The sequence below is a fragment of the Gossypium arboreum genome, chromosome 7 (genome assembly GCF_025698485.1).
Source record: "Gossypium arboreum isolate Shixiya-1 chromosome 7, ASM2569848v2, whole genome shotgun sequence".
NCBI lineage: Eukaryota > Viridiplantae > Streptophyta > Magnoliopsida > Malvales > Malvaceae > Gossypium > Gossypium arboreum.
Genome location: NC_069076.1, coordinates 78237388 through 78251881, shown reverse-complemented (window position 1 = coordinate 78251881; position 14494 = coordinate 78237388). Strand labels below are relative to the sequence as shown.

The 14494-nt window shown below is 31.3% G+C and overlaps 1 protein-coding gene across 1 annotated transcript; it reads right to left on the bottom strand.

Moving 5' to 3' along the window:
• Nucleotides 1-9780: 9780 nt before the first annotated feature.
• Nucleotides 9781-12971, bottom strand: LOC108457126 (uncharacterized). The gene is made up of 3 exons (XM_017755989.2): nt 12009-12971; nt 11492-11907; nt 9781-11379 (listed from the first exon to the last, which is right to left on the bottom strand). Exons 1-3 carry the CDS (start codon nt 12072-12074, stop codon nt 10104-10106), a joined length of 1758 nt encoding a protein of 585 aa, XP_017611478.1. The 5' UTR covers nt 12075-12971; the 3' UTR covers nt 9781-10103.
• Between the last annotated feature and the right edge of the window lie 1523 nt (nt 12972-14494).

Genomic DNA, 14494 nt, shown 5'->3' with positions numbered 1-14494 from the left:
TTAAGCATTTCAAAATAATTTAATTAAATTATTATTTTTCTAAATTTTAGTAATTAATTATCTTTTAACTTTTATCAACATGACTTATATTTCTATTTTTTTAAATGAATTAATAGAGTAAAACTTTTGAAATCTTTGAAGTTAATGGGGTGATTTATGCATTTTAAAAGAATTTAATTGAAAATTTAAATTTTAGCATTAGATAAAAATTATTCCATCAATTATTATTGAAAGTTTCAGATTTCATATACTTTGATTAATCTAAAAATAACTTTATTATTCTTTACTATGTTTACAAATTATTATTACATTTTATATATCTATATACTATCGCAATTTTGTAACTAAAATAAACATTTTCATTATTTCATTGTCTCCTCCCAAAAATAGGTCTAGAAAAATAGGAGTAAAATTAAATTTTTACTTTTTAAAGCATAAACTATGAAAAACTTAGAATGATTAAAAATTATTTTTGTTAAAAATTAATAAGAATGAGTTTGCTAGTTCAATAGTAAGGCATTAGCCTACTCTTAGGTCCCAAGATTGAAACCCCTAGAAAGCATTTAGTCAAAATATTTTATTTTCTCATTTTTAACCAATAAAAATACCGAATTTACAAAATAACCAAGCCCAAAGTTTTTTTCAATTTAATTCTTAATTCAAATTAAACCCTAATTTTTAAATAACTCCTAATACTGTTACAACTATGACAAAAGAGTTTATAAATATCCAAAGTTTTTCAAACCCTAGAATTTTATTCAACAAAATTTTCAAGAACAAACTCCCAAGTTCATCTTTCTCTTCAACAACACCAAATCAACTTTTAAACAAAAGGAGTCAGAGTTTTCAAAATCATCCCTCTCCCTTAAGTGGATCTTCAACCTCCTCTTCCAAATTAAGGTTTTTTTTTTCTCAAATCAGGTGTGAGATCTAAACCTAAATCTTTGTGTACAATTGAAAATATTAGGAAGTAGAGAAATTAGCAGGCGTGAACCCTCTAGTATAAGAGAACCCCCTATATGAAGCAAGCCCTTGAATAAGTTAGCCCCTGTATGTGCAAGCCATGTGTGAGAGAATATGCGAACCACCCCCTTAGGTAAACCTTTGTGTGCGAACCTCTATAAGCGATCCCCATTTGCATGTGAACCATATAGGCTAACCCTTGTATGCAAACCCCTATAGACGATCCCCCTTTGCATGTGAAACCCTATAGGCGAACCCTTGTATGCGAACCCCTATAGGCAAGCCCTTGTATGCAACCCCCTATAGGCGAACACCTAGTTGCGAACCCATGCGCAAAACTGTATAGGAATAGATAGTAAGCTAATTGAATAAACATGTGAACCTTAAACTGTTGTTACATACAAACCTAGGTCTTAGTCCTGCAAACCTTACATGATGATTTAAGCGAACCCTATATATATAAATGCATGTACATGCGAACCCTTCTTGTTGTTACAAGTGAACCCCTCATGATTGTTACATAGAAACCTATGTCTATACATGCGAACCATGTTTATGCAAACTGTAGCATACGAACCCTAGCATGAAATCGTGTGCTAGCCCTTATGTGCAAACTACTTGTGCGAACCCTAGGTACTATGTAAGCCTATATATTATTTGAACCCTAGGAAATATATGAACCCTGTAGGTTTACCATGTGAACCCTAAATATTTTTATGCGAACCCCTGTGATAATAGTATACAAACCCATAATATGCGAACGCCAAACTTGTAAACCCTAAGTGCAAACTCTGCATTTATTAGTCCTACATGTGAACTTGTATATGTGCTAGCTAACTAGGCCTAACTGTACGTATTGTGGTAAATACCACTCAAGCGAGCTGAAAAAAGTTGGGTGCTTGATTGAGATGTAGGTTGACAAAACATAAGATTAAAGATTGTCTTTATCGAGTCGACCGGATGCAAGCTCTAGCCCAAAACTAGGTCCAAAACCAAAGATCGGGTTAGTTACCTCCAGGGGCCAAGGTTGAAATAGGACCACAAATACCGTAGCAGTTGGTGTAAACCAAACTAAGGCTAGACAACTTGCCCTTATTTATGTCGTTAGAGGTCGTGGGGATAGAGATGCATTTGATGTCATCGTAGGTATTTTTACCTTTCATTTTTTCCCATAATTTGCCTTAATAGACACATGATCCACCCATTCGTATGTTGCTTGTAATATGTCGGATAAACTGGGTGTTGGGGTAGACAAAACCACTACTGATGTTACCGTAGTAAACCGTTTAGGACCATCATCACCGGAGAACAAATTCGGGATGGTCAGTTATTGTTATTTATTTTAGAGTGTCGAGCAATTTTAAGGGCGAATGGGATGGACGAGTGGGAATGTAATCTATAAAATTGCATCGCATCATACATAAATTAATTACACTATGATTTATTATATGTACCATAAAGAATGCTTAGTTCATTACTATGCTATGAATTGTATGATTTACCATTTTACAAATATATATAATGATTTATAAGTTAGACTCATACCGAGCTGTTGTAAGCTCACTCCCCCTTTTCTTTACCTCTAAGTAACATAGAAAATTAGGACTCGTGATGGCATCGGAAGACCCTCGAATTAGCAAGTTTGTTTTAATTATTATTATTTTAAAGCTCTTATTAAAGTTTTCTTTATTCCTTTTACTATGGGTTGTCATTATTAATTATTTCTCACTTTTATATATTAGGTTAAAATAAACTAGCTCATTTATTTTAAAGCATGATATTTAGCTAATACTCTGATAATTGCATGCTATTTTGGTTTAGAAAACTACTATTTTAAATATATATTTTCCGATGCTTTTCTAGACACTTAAAGATTTTGATAAAATCTCTCATCGAAAACCTTAATTATTTTTTTTAAAACGACACGATAATAATAATGTAATTGAATCACCAAGTAAAGCCAACTTAAAAACTAATGAACATTTTCTTAAAAACAAAAGTGTGATTTCCTTTCAAAACAATGCAAGTAAAAAGAGTTGCTTTCCAGGATCACTTCAGTGATCGAATGTAACACTTTCGACTTAGCCGAAACTTCTAGATCAGGTCGGGAGTGTTAATTAAGTGGTGTCAGAGTCAATTCTATACACGATTTTAAACTTTTGAATAAGTGTACATGAATAGGAGTAAATTGTTTTCATGATATAGTAAGTTTTTACTAAAAACTAGGTCGAGGATATCCGATGCCAAGTACTGTAGGATACTTTCTAAGTAGTAGAAAAACTTTAGATAGAAAGGAAGCATAAACTGAAAACTTGAATTAAGTACTAATTGCTTGAAATAATAGAAATATCATAATGAACACTCAAGGCAGACGTAGTAGGGGTAGACCTCGTAAGGCTATACTCGTGGAAACACCCATAGTTTAAGGAGAAAATCCAACACAAGAATACGTAGAAAACTTTACCATCAATGATGGCGAATGTTGCGATAACAAAGATATGGGAATGGGAAATCAAAATAATGGAACCATGGGAGACGATGTTGTGACACAAGTTATGCTGAGAGCTCTTTGAAGGGTCATCAGATCGGGTAATGGAAACAGAAATACGGTCGTCGAAAAACTCAAATCGAATGGGGCCAGATTGTTCAAAGGAGTTGTCGGAACAACTCCCATTGTAGCGAAATACTGGATGGAAACAATAGAAAGAATTTTGGAGGACCTAGATTACACTCTAGAGCAAAAGGTAAAAGAAGTCGTGTCCTTCCTGAGAGACGAGAAATATAGATGATGGCAAGTCATTGTTAGGGGAACACTTGTGGAACGAATAACTTGGAATTATTTCCAAGAGACTTTTCATAAAAAGTATGTGGGTCTTTTTTATGCTGAAACCCGCAGACATGAGTTCATAGAATTAAAATAGGGAGATATGGATTTTATTAAAACTATGTTAGATATCACTTTTCCACCGCATTATTACGTAAATGAGATTTGAAAAACTTATAAATAAAAAATCACTCTCTGCAAAGTTAATCATGAAAATCAACTGGTTTTTGAAAGATATTGTAACTTTTGCGAACACACTAAATTTTCTACTAAAATTAAGCAAAAGTTTTAAATTGACTATTTATAAAACTTCGTTAGCTTATTATGCCATTTCGGTGGTTAATGTAATCTTTCAAATTCGAGCTTCACATCTAGGTCGGGTTGGGGAGGTTACATGATGTTTATTTTTCTTGTTTATTTTATTAGTAATCGTATTATCAACTTCTTTTTTGCCATGTATTATCAATTGCTTTTTTAGACTAACATAATACACATGATGATTTAATTTTAGTTTTTGTTACTTGTTTAGAAATTATTTTTTCATACTTACAAGTTCTTATAATAATTAATATTTTATAAAAATATAAATCATTTAACTATGTGATTACAATTTACATTACTAAACATGATATAGAGAATTACGATATAATTACATTTGTCTATCAAACACATCTAAAAATTACAATTTTTATAATTACATGATAGTATAATAAATTAATTTGTATTATCCAAACAAATCTTAAAATCGTTGGCGAAACTAGGGGCTAATAGGGCCCGCCACACTAAAATAAAATTTTTTCATATGATCTTTTTAAAATTTTAAAATTTTAAATTAATAAAGATAATATTACACTTTACACTCTAAAATATAAAAAAATAATTTAATCATTTAAAATTATAAATATATAATTTATTAAAATAATGAAATTATATTTTTTTTATTGTAAAAATTATAACTTAATTTTGATCCCTAAAAAAATTTTTCAGATTTGACCCCTACCTAAAATATCCTATTCGATATTCATGAATCCCTAGTATGGAGTTGAAGATATAGAGGTTGCATAGCACTGTGCAGAATACCCAATTTAGTGAACCAAACACACTGTTATTTCCCTATTCTAATCTGGTCGATTAGACAATTCAATATCTATTTTATTCTATTCCAACAAACCCAAAATGTTATAAAATGATTTAGTATTTCTAAATTGGCTCTCCCAGGGCCTTAATTGAACGGAGAGAAGAATGATCTGTAGTAGAAAAATAAATAAATACGCTTTACAAAAGTCGTAAAAATCCATTGATGAAAGCCCTGAATGAGTCTGGAGGCTGAAAGTTCAGGTCTTTTGCATTATTTATTTTATTAACCATGATTAGGCCACTTGCAGTTGTGATTACATAAATTTAAAGCCAATGATATGATTGATTATTCGTTGTGAAGCCCCAAAAAGAAAAGAAAAGCACATGATTCCATCACTTGCCGTCTGACACTGACATCATCATATCCGGCCGCCTGCCTGGCCACCACTTCCCCTCTTCCCAATGTTCCCGACATTCAAACATCACGTGTTCTATTTTATACCCTTTCCTTCCATTTTCGTTTACCAACTCTCCCAAATTGCATGCAAAAGTGGATGCTCTCCAATAGGCTAAAGATGAAATTAAGCAGAGCAAAAACATTTGAGTAGCATTGAATAAAAGAGCATAACTCACTTGCAAGGAAAGCTCTCTTAGGCTTTTTTCTTTTATAAAGTTGAACATGATTATTTAACTATTTTGGTCCTAAGTTAGAAACAAACTCACATCAATTGTCGATCATTGAAAACATATAATCTGCCAATCAAAGGAAATAACGGTAATTCACGATTCGTGCGAAAGAAAAAGGATGTGGTTTAAGTGAGTACACTTGCTCACCAAATAGCCCCTTGTATTACTTTATCTGATTTTTGGTTTGCCTCCATGGGAAGTTTCTTGCCTTCATATTCGATAAATCATATTTTATCAATAGATAACATAAATAATTATAATTATTATATCTTTATTGGGTTTGAATTTTAGGATTTAAAGTTTATATCACATTTCAAAATTTGGGTTTAAAATTTTAGATTTAGAATTTATGTTTAAATAAAATTATTAATATTTATTAATCAATGTATTGTTCTCAACATTTTGAATTTACAATTTATGATTTAGGGTTTATATCAAGTTTTCAATTTCAAGTTTTAGATTTTTAAATTTTTTATTTTACGTTTATGTTTAAATAAAGTTGTTACTATTTATTTAAAAGTACTTTATGATTTTTTATTTCATTATTGAAGGTGTCATGTTGTTATTGTTCACTTGCGGTGCATGAGATTCATGCACTCACAATACATCATATTTTTATGTTTCAAATTTAATGTTGTAGAATGAATGCATGGATTAAAATTTTAATATGTTTGGTTTTGGTTTTAAAATTAAATTTGATAGTTAAAATTTCAATATTTTAAATGTTTAAGTGTTAAAAATATTCTTTAAAATATAAAAAATTCAATCAAATATTTAATTGATAATTGCAATAAAATAAGCTCTTAATTAAAAGTTCACAATCAATTGAGACATTGAACTAACTATAAAAAATTGATGACATGACAATTCACATGGTGTTTGGCGTGAAAAAATACTAATATGGAGAGCTTAATTTATTTTTAATTATTTTACAATGGCTTAATTGATTTTTAATTATTTAAGCCTATTAAAATATTATAAAAGTAGAAACTTATAAAAATTATAAAATAATTATACAAATTATAAAAATATTATACAAATTTACTAAAAATATAAATATTATTAATATATTATGAAATATTATAAAACTAGAATTATAATTTTTTATAAAGTATATAAAATTGATAAAAAATTGTAAAAATATTAAAGACTTGTTAAAAATTATAAAACTATATAATTTATTTTTGTTATTTGAAGGTTTGAAGTATTTGGTTTTTGTAATAAGAAAATGAAGAGCTTGAAGTGTAATAATGATCAAACTTGTATGGATGTCGGGGGCTTGAGAGACATTGAATTTAGTGTTTGGTGGCTTAAGGTGAGTGATAAGTAATAGTTTTGGTTGAGAAGAGGTGATGCAAGAGAAGTTGATAATGATGAATTGAGGTATGATATAGGCAATCTATGAGGGAAAACAAAAGAAGTAGTAATTTTCTGTTAAAAATTTTAAAATTATTAAAATATTAAAATATTATGAAAATTTTAAAATAATAAAATAGAAAGTTACAGAAAATTTTATATAAAATATTTAATGTTTTTAATAATTTAAAACATACTAATGCTATTATGATTTTAATAAATTTTAAATAATTTTTATCATTTTAATATAATTTTCTATGACTTTTATAGTTTTTAATAATTTTTTGATAATTTGTTTTATTATAATTTCTAAAATCATTTTAATACTAACGTTAACATTCTTTTCATGCCAAATATCACATTTGTCGCCATGTAATCACTTTTCCAAACTAGCTACTAAATAATCATTTTTTCCATATCAATTGCCATGTCATCACTTAACAACTCATCAAGGGCTTTGACAAAATTTATATTCAGGAACTCGATTAATTACTAGCTTTCGATTAAGTATTTAATTAGTCGCAATTTATATTCAGGGACTTGATTAATTACTAGCTTTTGACAAAATTGTAAACATGTGTGACATGAGCAACCAAGATCTAACCTCGTATGTATGTATGTATGTATGTATGTATGTATGATAATGTTTTAGAATTAAATAAATTAATAGTTTTACCAATTCTGTAAAATCGCTCATAATTCATAATGTTGTGTGTTACAATGTATTCACTGATCAAAATTTAATAATTTCATTTTATAGAAATTATAATTTTATTTCAATATAATATAGTAGATAATTTTTATCGAAAGCTATAAGTGACAAAATTACAGTTAATTTTTTATCATATAAATTTTACATATATTTAAAATATTTTAAGCATAATAATAAATTCAACCTTCAACGTTTATATAAAATGTATATATACATTGTCAATTTGGATCTTATTCTTTTTTAATTAAATTTGACAATTAACTTTTCAAAAAGAGTTAGATTGTTGTTCTTTAACGAAAATACCGACTAAAGCGTTAATTTTTCATGATATTGGCATAGCATGGCAATCTACGTGTACTTCTTACTGACATTACACTATTTGTCGTATATGTCACACCAACAAGTAATTTAAAATATAAAAATATTCAAAAAAATAAAAAGTTCATAAAATTCAAAAAATTAACATGAAATACACGTAGGTTACCATGTTTGAAAATTTAATGCTTTAATTAGTAATTTTTAAAAAAACTCAATTCGACTATTTTTAAAAGGTTGAGGGTCAAATTTAGCTCAAAAGAAGAATAAAAGTCAAATTAAAAAATATGTAAATATTAAGGGCTAAATTTATCATTATACCAATATTTTATTATTATGTTATTAATTGTTAAAAGTTTAAATACATAAAAACATTAAATATTTTAAAATAAAACACAAAATGTACTTTGATAAGTTTTAAAATAATAAAAATTCAGTCTCAATTTATTCTCCGAAAATGTCAACAACTTATTTCATCGATAGCTTATTTGATTTCATTTCTTTTTATCGTAATTAGGGTTTTCATCGCCGATAGTAATGACTAATCTCCTAATTATGGGTGTTCTCCAAAAAAGTAAACAAATTGTCATGAAATGTATTCCATTTCCATAAGTAGGGACCAAATCACTAACCACATGGTTAAGGGAGAGATGAACAACCATCGTCCACTCATAGTTGATTCGAATTTCTTAATAGATCTTTCTCTACATTCATGTTCTATGTTGAGTAAATACAATAAAAATACTAATAATATAATGTTTAAACTAAAAACTAATTACATTTATTTTTTAATAATATTAATTCAAAAACACGTTGAAAAATAACTTTATATTTGATCCTACCAAAGCAAAAATATTACTTAACTCTTACGGCATAGAAATTATTTAATTCAAAACTCAAAATAATAATAAAATATTATTAAATATTTATAATATAACTAATTTATTTACATAAGTTTTCAAATATCAAAACAACAAATTGAGTCTTAGTTCAATTAGTATGTGTATTATTATTAATATAGGAGAACGTGAGTTCAAGTGTCTTTAAACGCATTTTCTTTTTATTTATGGGTTAAAGAAGAAAAATTATATATCAAAACAACAAAAATTGAAGAGTGGATGTACATGTTCATATTTTAAGCATTATATAAATATAAATTTTTATAAGTTACGTTTAATAATAATTTTTATATTAATTATAAAAACTAAATTATTTTGTCAAAAATAAAATTAATGTGCACGTGACGTTAAAAACTAGTGTAATAAAAATATAGTGTGAATAAAGTTTAAGACCATATAATTTTTATTAAAAAAAAACCATATAATTTTAACACCACCAATTAAAATTTTGATTTGTATACGATAATGATCCAATTATAACACCAAAATTAGCGGGATTTGAATTGATGAGCCTTTTCTTACCCACACAATCATAGGCAATCATGGACATTGGAGGCTTGCAATGGAGAAATAGTGCTTGCATGGAAAAGTAGACAATGCCTAGAAGGGCACAAATCATGGCAAAGTGTAGCTTCAATTTCTTCTTGTATTTAATGTTTTGATTAGACACCCCACATCACTCTCCTTTTCATTATTTGTCTTTGTCTGAGACCTGAAACTTGCTGACCCCCCCAACCCTTTACAATAACCTTTTTCATTTTTCACCAGTTGATGATGATGCTGCACTCAAAGCCACAGGAACACAAAGAAGAAAGCCTCTAATCGTTAAAGAATTTCTAAGTAAAACCATGAGGTGGAACTAGCAATTAAAATATATCTAGTGGAATGTCAGACAATGTCAGTCCGTGGATAAACAAGGCAGAGAAAAATTAAATGCCAACAGATAATGACAGATAAAAGAAGCCAAAACTCTAGCTTCTAACTCAATTTTATTTTTTCTGGCCATATCGCAAGTACTGTTTTGTGCCAATCCCGTGGATTAATATCAACTGAAATCGGAAAACAATGGCGTTTAGGCTAAGGAAATGTACCCCAAAAGTAGGATAGGAATAGGATATTCAGTAATGAAAATTTATTTCTGTACAGGCAGTAGATGGAAGAAGAGAAAGAGGATGACAAAATTTTCCGGGATATAACACTAACAATATATATTTGTACAAACAAGGAAGATGAACCACAGATTCTTCTGCCGGTAAACATCACAAGAAAATCAGCAGCTTAGTGCCTCATATTTCACTTGGAGTGGACGATTGAACCCAACCTGTGATAATAGATTCCCAACTGCAGCTAGATCCCTGCAAAATACACCTTGAAACACGTTTGTGTTGGAACGAACTGCGTTGGTCTTGCTTTCACTGCTGTTACCCCTGTTATTGCAACCTGATGGATTTGTTGAAGAAGTGGGTCTAGTTTCAGGTTCCAATTTAGTGTTACAATACTGGGTTTGCTGCACATGAATTGCTGCCTGTGCTGCTTGTAAAGCAGCTGCAGCTTTCTTCCTTTGTCTCTCAGCCGATTCTTCATCCATAATCGTGGACATAACGCTGGCATAACCTTTTTGAAGCAACCTGTAAAGAAGCAAAGCCGACATCTTGGCTCTGTCTTTAACCGAGTCGAGGTCACGCTCATCGGCGAACTCACATCGATCAACGAAGTTGGTAGCTTTATCTGGTTTGTGTCTTAAACAGAGTAGCAAATGAGCTCTCTCTAATTCAGACCTTGAGCATCCACGCCTTAAACCAATCAAGGCATGGTAATCAACGTTTCCGGTCTCCCCAGAAGCAATCCTTTGTTTCAATTGTCGAATTTTAGTGGTTAATGCACAGAGTTTCCCTGGAATCTCCCTGTATCTCACATTGTGACGCTTCCAGGCTGGACCTGGGAGCTTCCTGTCTCGCAAGATGGAATTGTAAAGCAGTTTCAAGTGTTCAAAGTCGTGCAAACAGTCGGGTAAACAGCGGATGGTTTCCAAAAGCGATGCCCTGGTGTCAAGGGCCTGGATGCTAGTTGGATCAAGAGCAAGCGTTTTGTTGCAATCCGAGATTGACTCAGCTATGCGACCTGAGGCCTTGTAAGCATAGGCTCGATACAAATAACACTCTGCAAGGAAGCCCTGAGGGGCAGGGCGGCGACCGTCTACTATTTTGGAGAAATGGCGGATGGCTTCGGAGTGTAGGCCAGCATCTAAGGCCGCAATGGCAGCAGTTCTACGGCGGATGAGGAGCTTGATGTGGGATAGAAGCTGGGAAATGTTTTCGGATTCGGAGAAAGATGTAGGATTGCGTGGGGGCGTGGAAGGAGGTGTTGTGGCAGCAGAGGAGATGTCTGAAAGGGCAATAGCGGTGGGGAGGGAGAAGCTATCGTCGGACCAACAAATGCTCTCACGGCGGAACGCGGCGGAAGCGAGGCGTTTGCCTGTTTGGAGGAGAACCATGGCGTCCTCCATTAAGCCTAGGTGGCAACATGCTTGGCCTAGAACCAAGTACCTGTACCACAATTTTCAGTTCAATCGAGTTAAAACACATGTTAACTATTATTAATTCAAGCCTCCAATTACCCTAAAATTATTACTATTAAACTTGGGTTGTGAAAATTGACCTCCATTTGCCTTCTTTGTCGCAGCTTTTACACAACCCCGCCATGACTTTCTTCTTCAAGTCCGAAACAGAAAAGCACTTGAAAGATGGGTCACGACTCGATGAGTCAGAGGACGAGTCATTAGAAGGTAAAAGCTTGACTCGCTCCCTGGAGAGCTGGTGAGAGGAGTTATCAGAGGAAACCGAGCCAGAGTCGTCGGTAGAGGTTTTGAGACTGGGAATATAGTCTTGAAGCATGTCAACAACATCCCTAAAACGCCTTAGGTAGAGCAAAGATCTCGCTTTGAGTTCAAGAGCAATCTCCAAACGAGGCGAAAGAACCAAAGCTGCATCAAGAAGATTGAGAGCTGAAGCTACCTCGTTGTGTTCTTGCGTTGCAATGAGGCACCTTGCATCCTTAATGTACTTATCTACAAGCTGCACAGATCAAAGGCAATGAGCTTAAGGAAAAAAATGGAACTTCGTTAAAAGACAGACATAATCAAAGATCGAGGCTTTTAAAGCCCTTCTTTTTCTACCTTTCTATTGGTAAGCCACCAGTGTTTCTTCTGATCATTACCACTCAAACATGGAGACACAGCCATGGGTTGTTTTTGTTCTTTACTATATCCTTGTTGAGGGAGAATAATCAGAATCAATCAAATCATTAACCTCTTTCTTTTCCTTTCTTGCTCTCAAAGTATACATATAGAGAGAGAGAGAGAGAGAGAGAGAGGGAAGATGGGAACTGAATGGGGGAGAGAGAGAGACTGTATGAGAGGAAAATGGAGGAAAGGGTTGATATATAAATCTAAATAAGGGAAAATTGCCAGCTTTGACCTCAGAGAAAGCTTTGATTCTTAAACTTGATAGCTGGCAAGGCACCATACTATTTTAGATTCTCTCTCTTCACTATGCGCTATTATGTGGCTTCTGAAAAACCAAAGTTATAAATTCGATAAACTGGTTTATCCAGTAAATGCATGAATCTAACCGGAAAAATCCGGTGAACCGTCACGGGTCCTCGGGTTCAACTACAAGGTGGTCAGGGGAAAAAGATAAGACATCAACAAATCCCCCACCCCAGCCCCCAAAAAGTAAGTTAAAAAGATAGCGTAGAAACCTCTTCTTCCACCACTTATTTATTTTCTGATCACATTGGAAATGCCTAAAAATCCTCACCTTTTTCTAATTTGTTTTAGAGTGCTTTTCACCACCGAATCGCATGATTTGTCATTAACATTTTAACACGTCATGGTACATTTAAGGCTGGCGGGCGGTGCCGCACTGCTCACCACACATTTCTCATATTAATGCCTGCTGCGACTACCACTAGTCCTCCATGGTGAGCCATTTGTAGCTCGGAAACTTTTAAGGTTTTTCCCTTCACTTACTGTTTTTTCTTCAACGATTTTAATCCTTCAACATTGTTTATTGGACATCAGTTTATTGGAGGAAACAAGAGTGATAAAAAGAAGATGACCCTTTCTTTCCTAAGCCACATGAAAACAAGAATCATGCTTTATTTTTATTTTTATTTTCTTTTTGGGGGGAGGACTTGGTTTTCTTTTAATTTCACCCACATTGATTAATGAATGCAGATGAAGATGGATAGATGTGCCACATGGGTTTGTCTTAAAGGCTATATGATCTCCTTCTCCATCTCTAGCATTAACTTTTGTTTGCCCCCACAACAAAAAAAACAACAGCTCCTGCAATCTCGTGCATCCCCATCCCCCTTGTTCGCCATGTCATCCCATGTTGCTCTCCACCTGTCATCCTTCTTTATATATGTGCCCCCACATTACTTGGCTTCCATGTCACCCAAATCTTAAGGGAACCAATTTTTTACCAATTAAAATGCAATATTATTATTTCCTTTTAAAAGTAGAGCTGTCATGTTAATTAAAGATTTCAGACTAATATCTTTTCATAATCACAAGTGTTTTATTATTATTATTATTATTATGGTATGGGATTAATATTTTGAAGCCAAAGCTCGGGGAGACATCTTTCAATAGTGATAACTTTAGGGTTTAAAATATTTGGAGGAGAAATTCTCTCTTTTTCTTTTAACAATTTATTGGTAACACAATTTTTTTATCATTTCATCGGTGGTACAATATTTATTATGTATATTAATCAAACTAAGATTTTTATGCAAAATAGGATATAATCGTAGATAGAGGAGTTCATAGTGCGATAAGTGATGGGTCTCATTCATCAATACGTTAACATTTTATAATATTAAAATAAAAATTAAGATGGGCCACTAATCATAATAAATAATATTTTTATCTATTTTCCTAATTAATTTAATTTTGAGATCAATTCCATTAGATTTTTTACATTATTATAAATGAATGTCTCATTTTAGCAATTACTTCTATAGTTAGTAGGTTTTTAATAATTAGTGGCACCACTTCAGTTTTCAGTCTACTTTTTGTTAGATTTGTGAAAATTTAATTTCTCCTAGAATCAAAATCATTTTAATATAAACTATTAAGATTTTAAAATTAAACATATATGTTATTATTGTGTTTTAATTTTATTATATTATTTGTAAAAATTCTATATATTTTAAAATTTTAAAATAATTAAAAATATTTTAATTAATACGTATAATTAATTCATACATAGTACAAATAAAAAAAAACTAATTATTAGATATATTATGCATAATAAAAGAAGATACATAAATATCACTATTAATGTGTTTAGTCATGTATCTAACAAGTGTTCTACAAATAAATTTCATAAATTTATTTTTCATAATTAATTAAACTTATTAGTTTTAAGATATTATTATATTTTAAGCTCTAATGTTTGAGTTTTACTTTATGTAAATCGGTGTAAGGGTGTAATTAGGGGGCTGGCTGGGGCTCCGACCTCCTCTAAAATAGAAAATTTTTATTTATGTCCTTTAAAATTTTTAAAATTTTAAATTAGTAAAGATAAAATTGCACTTTGACCCCTTCAAATAATAAAAAATTGATTTAATCCTTTAAAAATTATGAAGATATAG

What these genes read in the sequence shown, in the direction of transcription:
- LOC108457126 (XM_017755989.2), bottom strand. Translation starts at nt 12,074, where the DNA reads ATGGCTGTGTCTCCATGTTTGAGTGGTAATGATCAGAAGAAACACTGG. An exon ending in GGTGGCTTACCAATAGAAAG is followed by an intron (nt 11,908 to 12,008) that starts GTAGAAAAAGAA and finishes TGATCTGTGCAG; the next exon opens with CTTGTAGATAAGTACATTAA. An exon ending in GACAAAGAAGGCAAATGGAG is followed by an intron (nt 11,380 to 11,491) that starts GTCAATTTTCAC and finishes ATTGTGGTACAG; the next exon opens with GTACTTGGTTCTAGGCCAAG.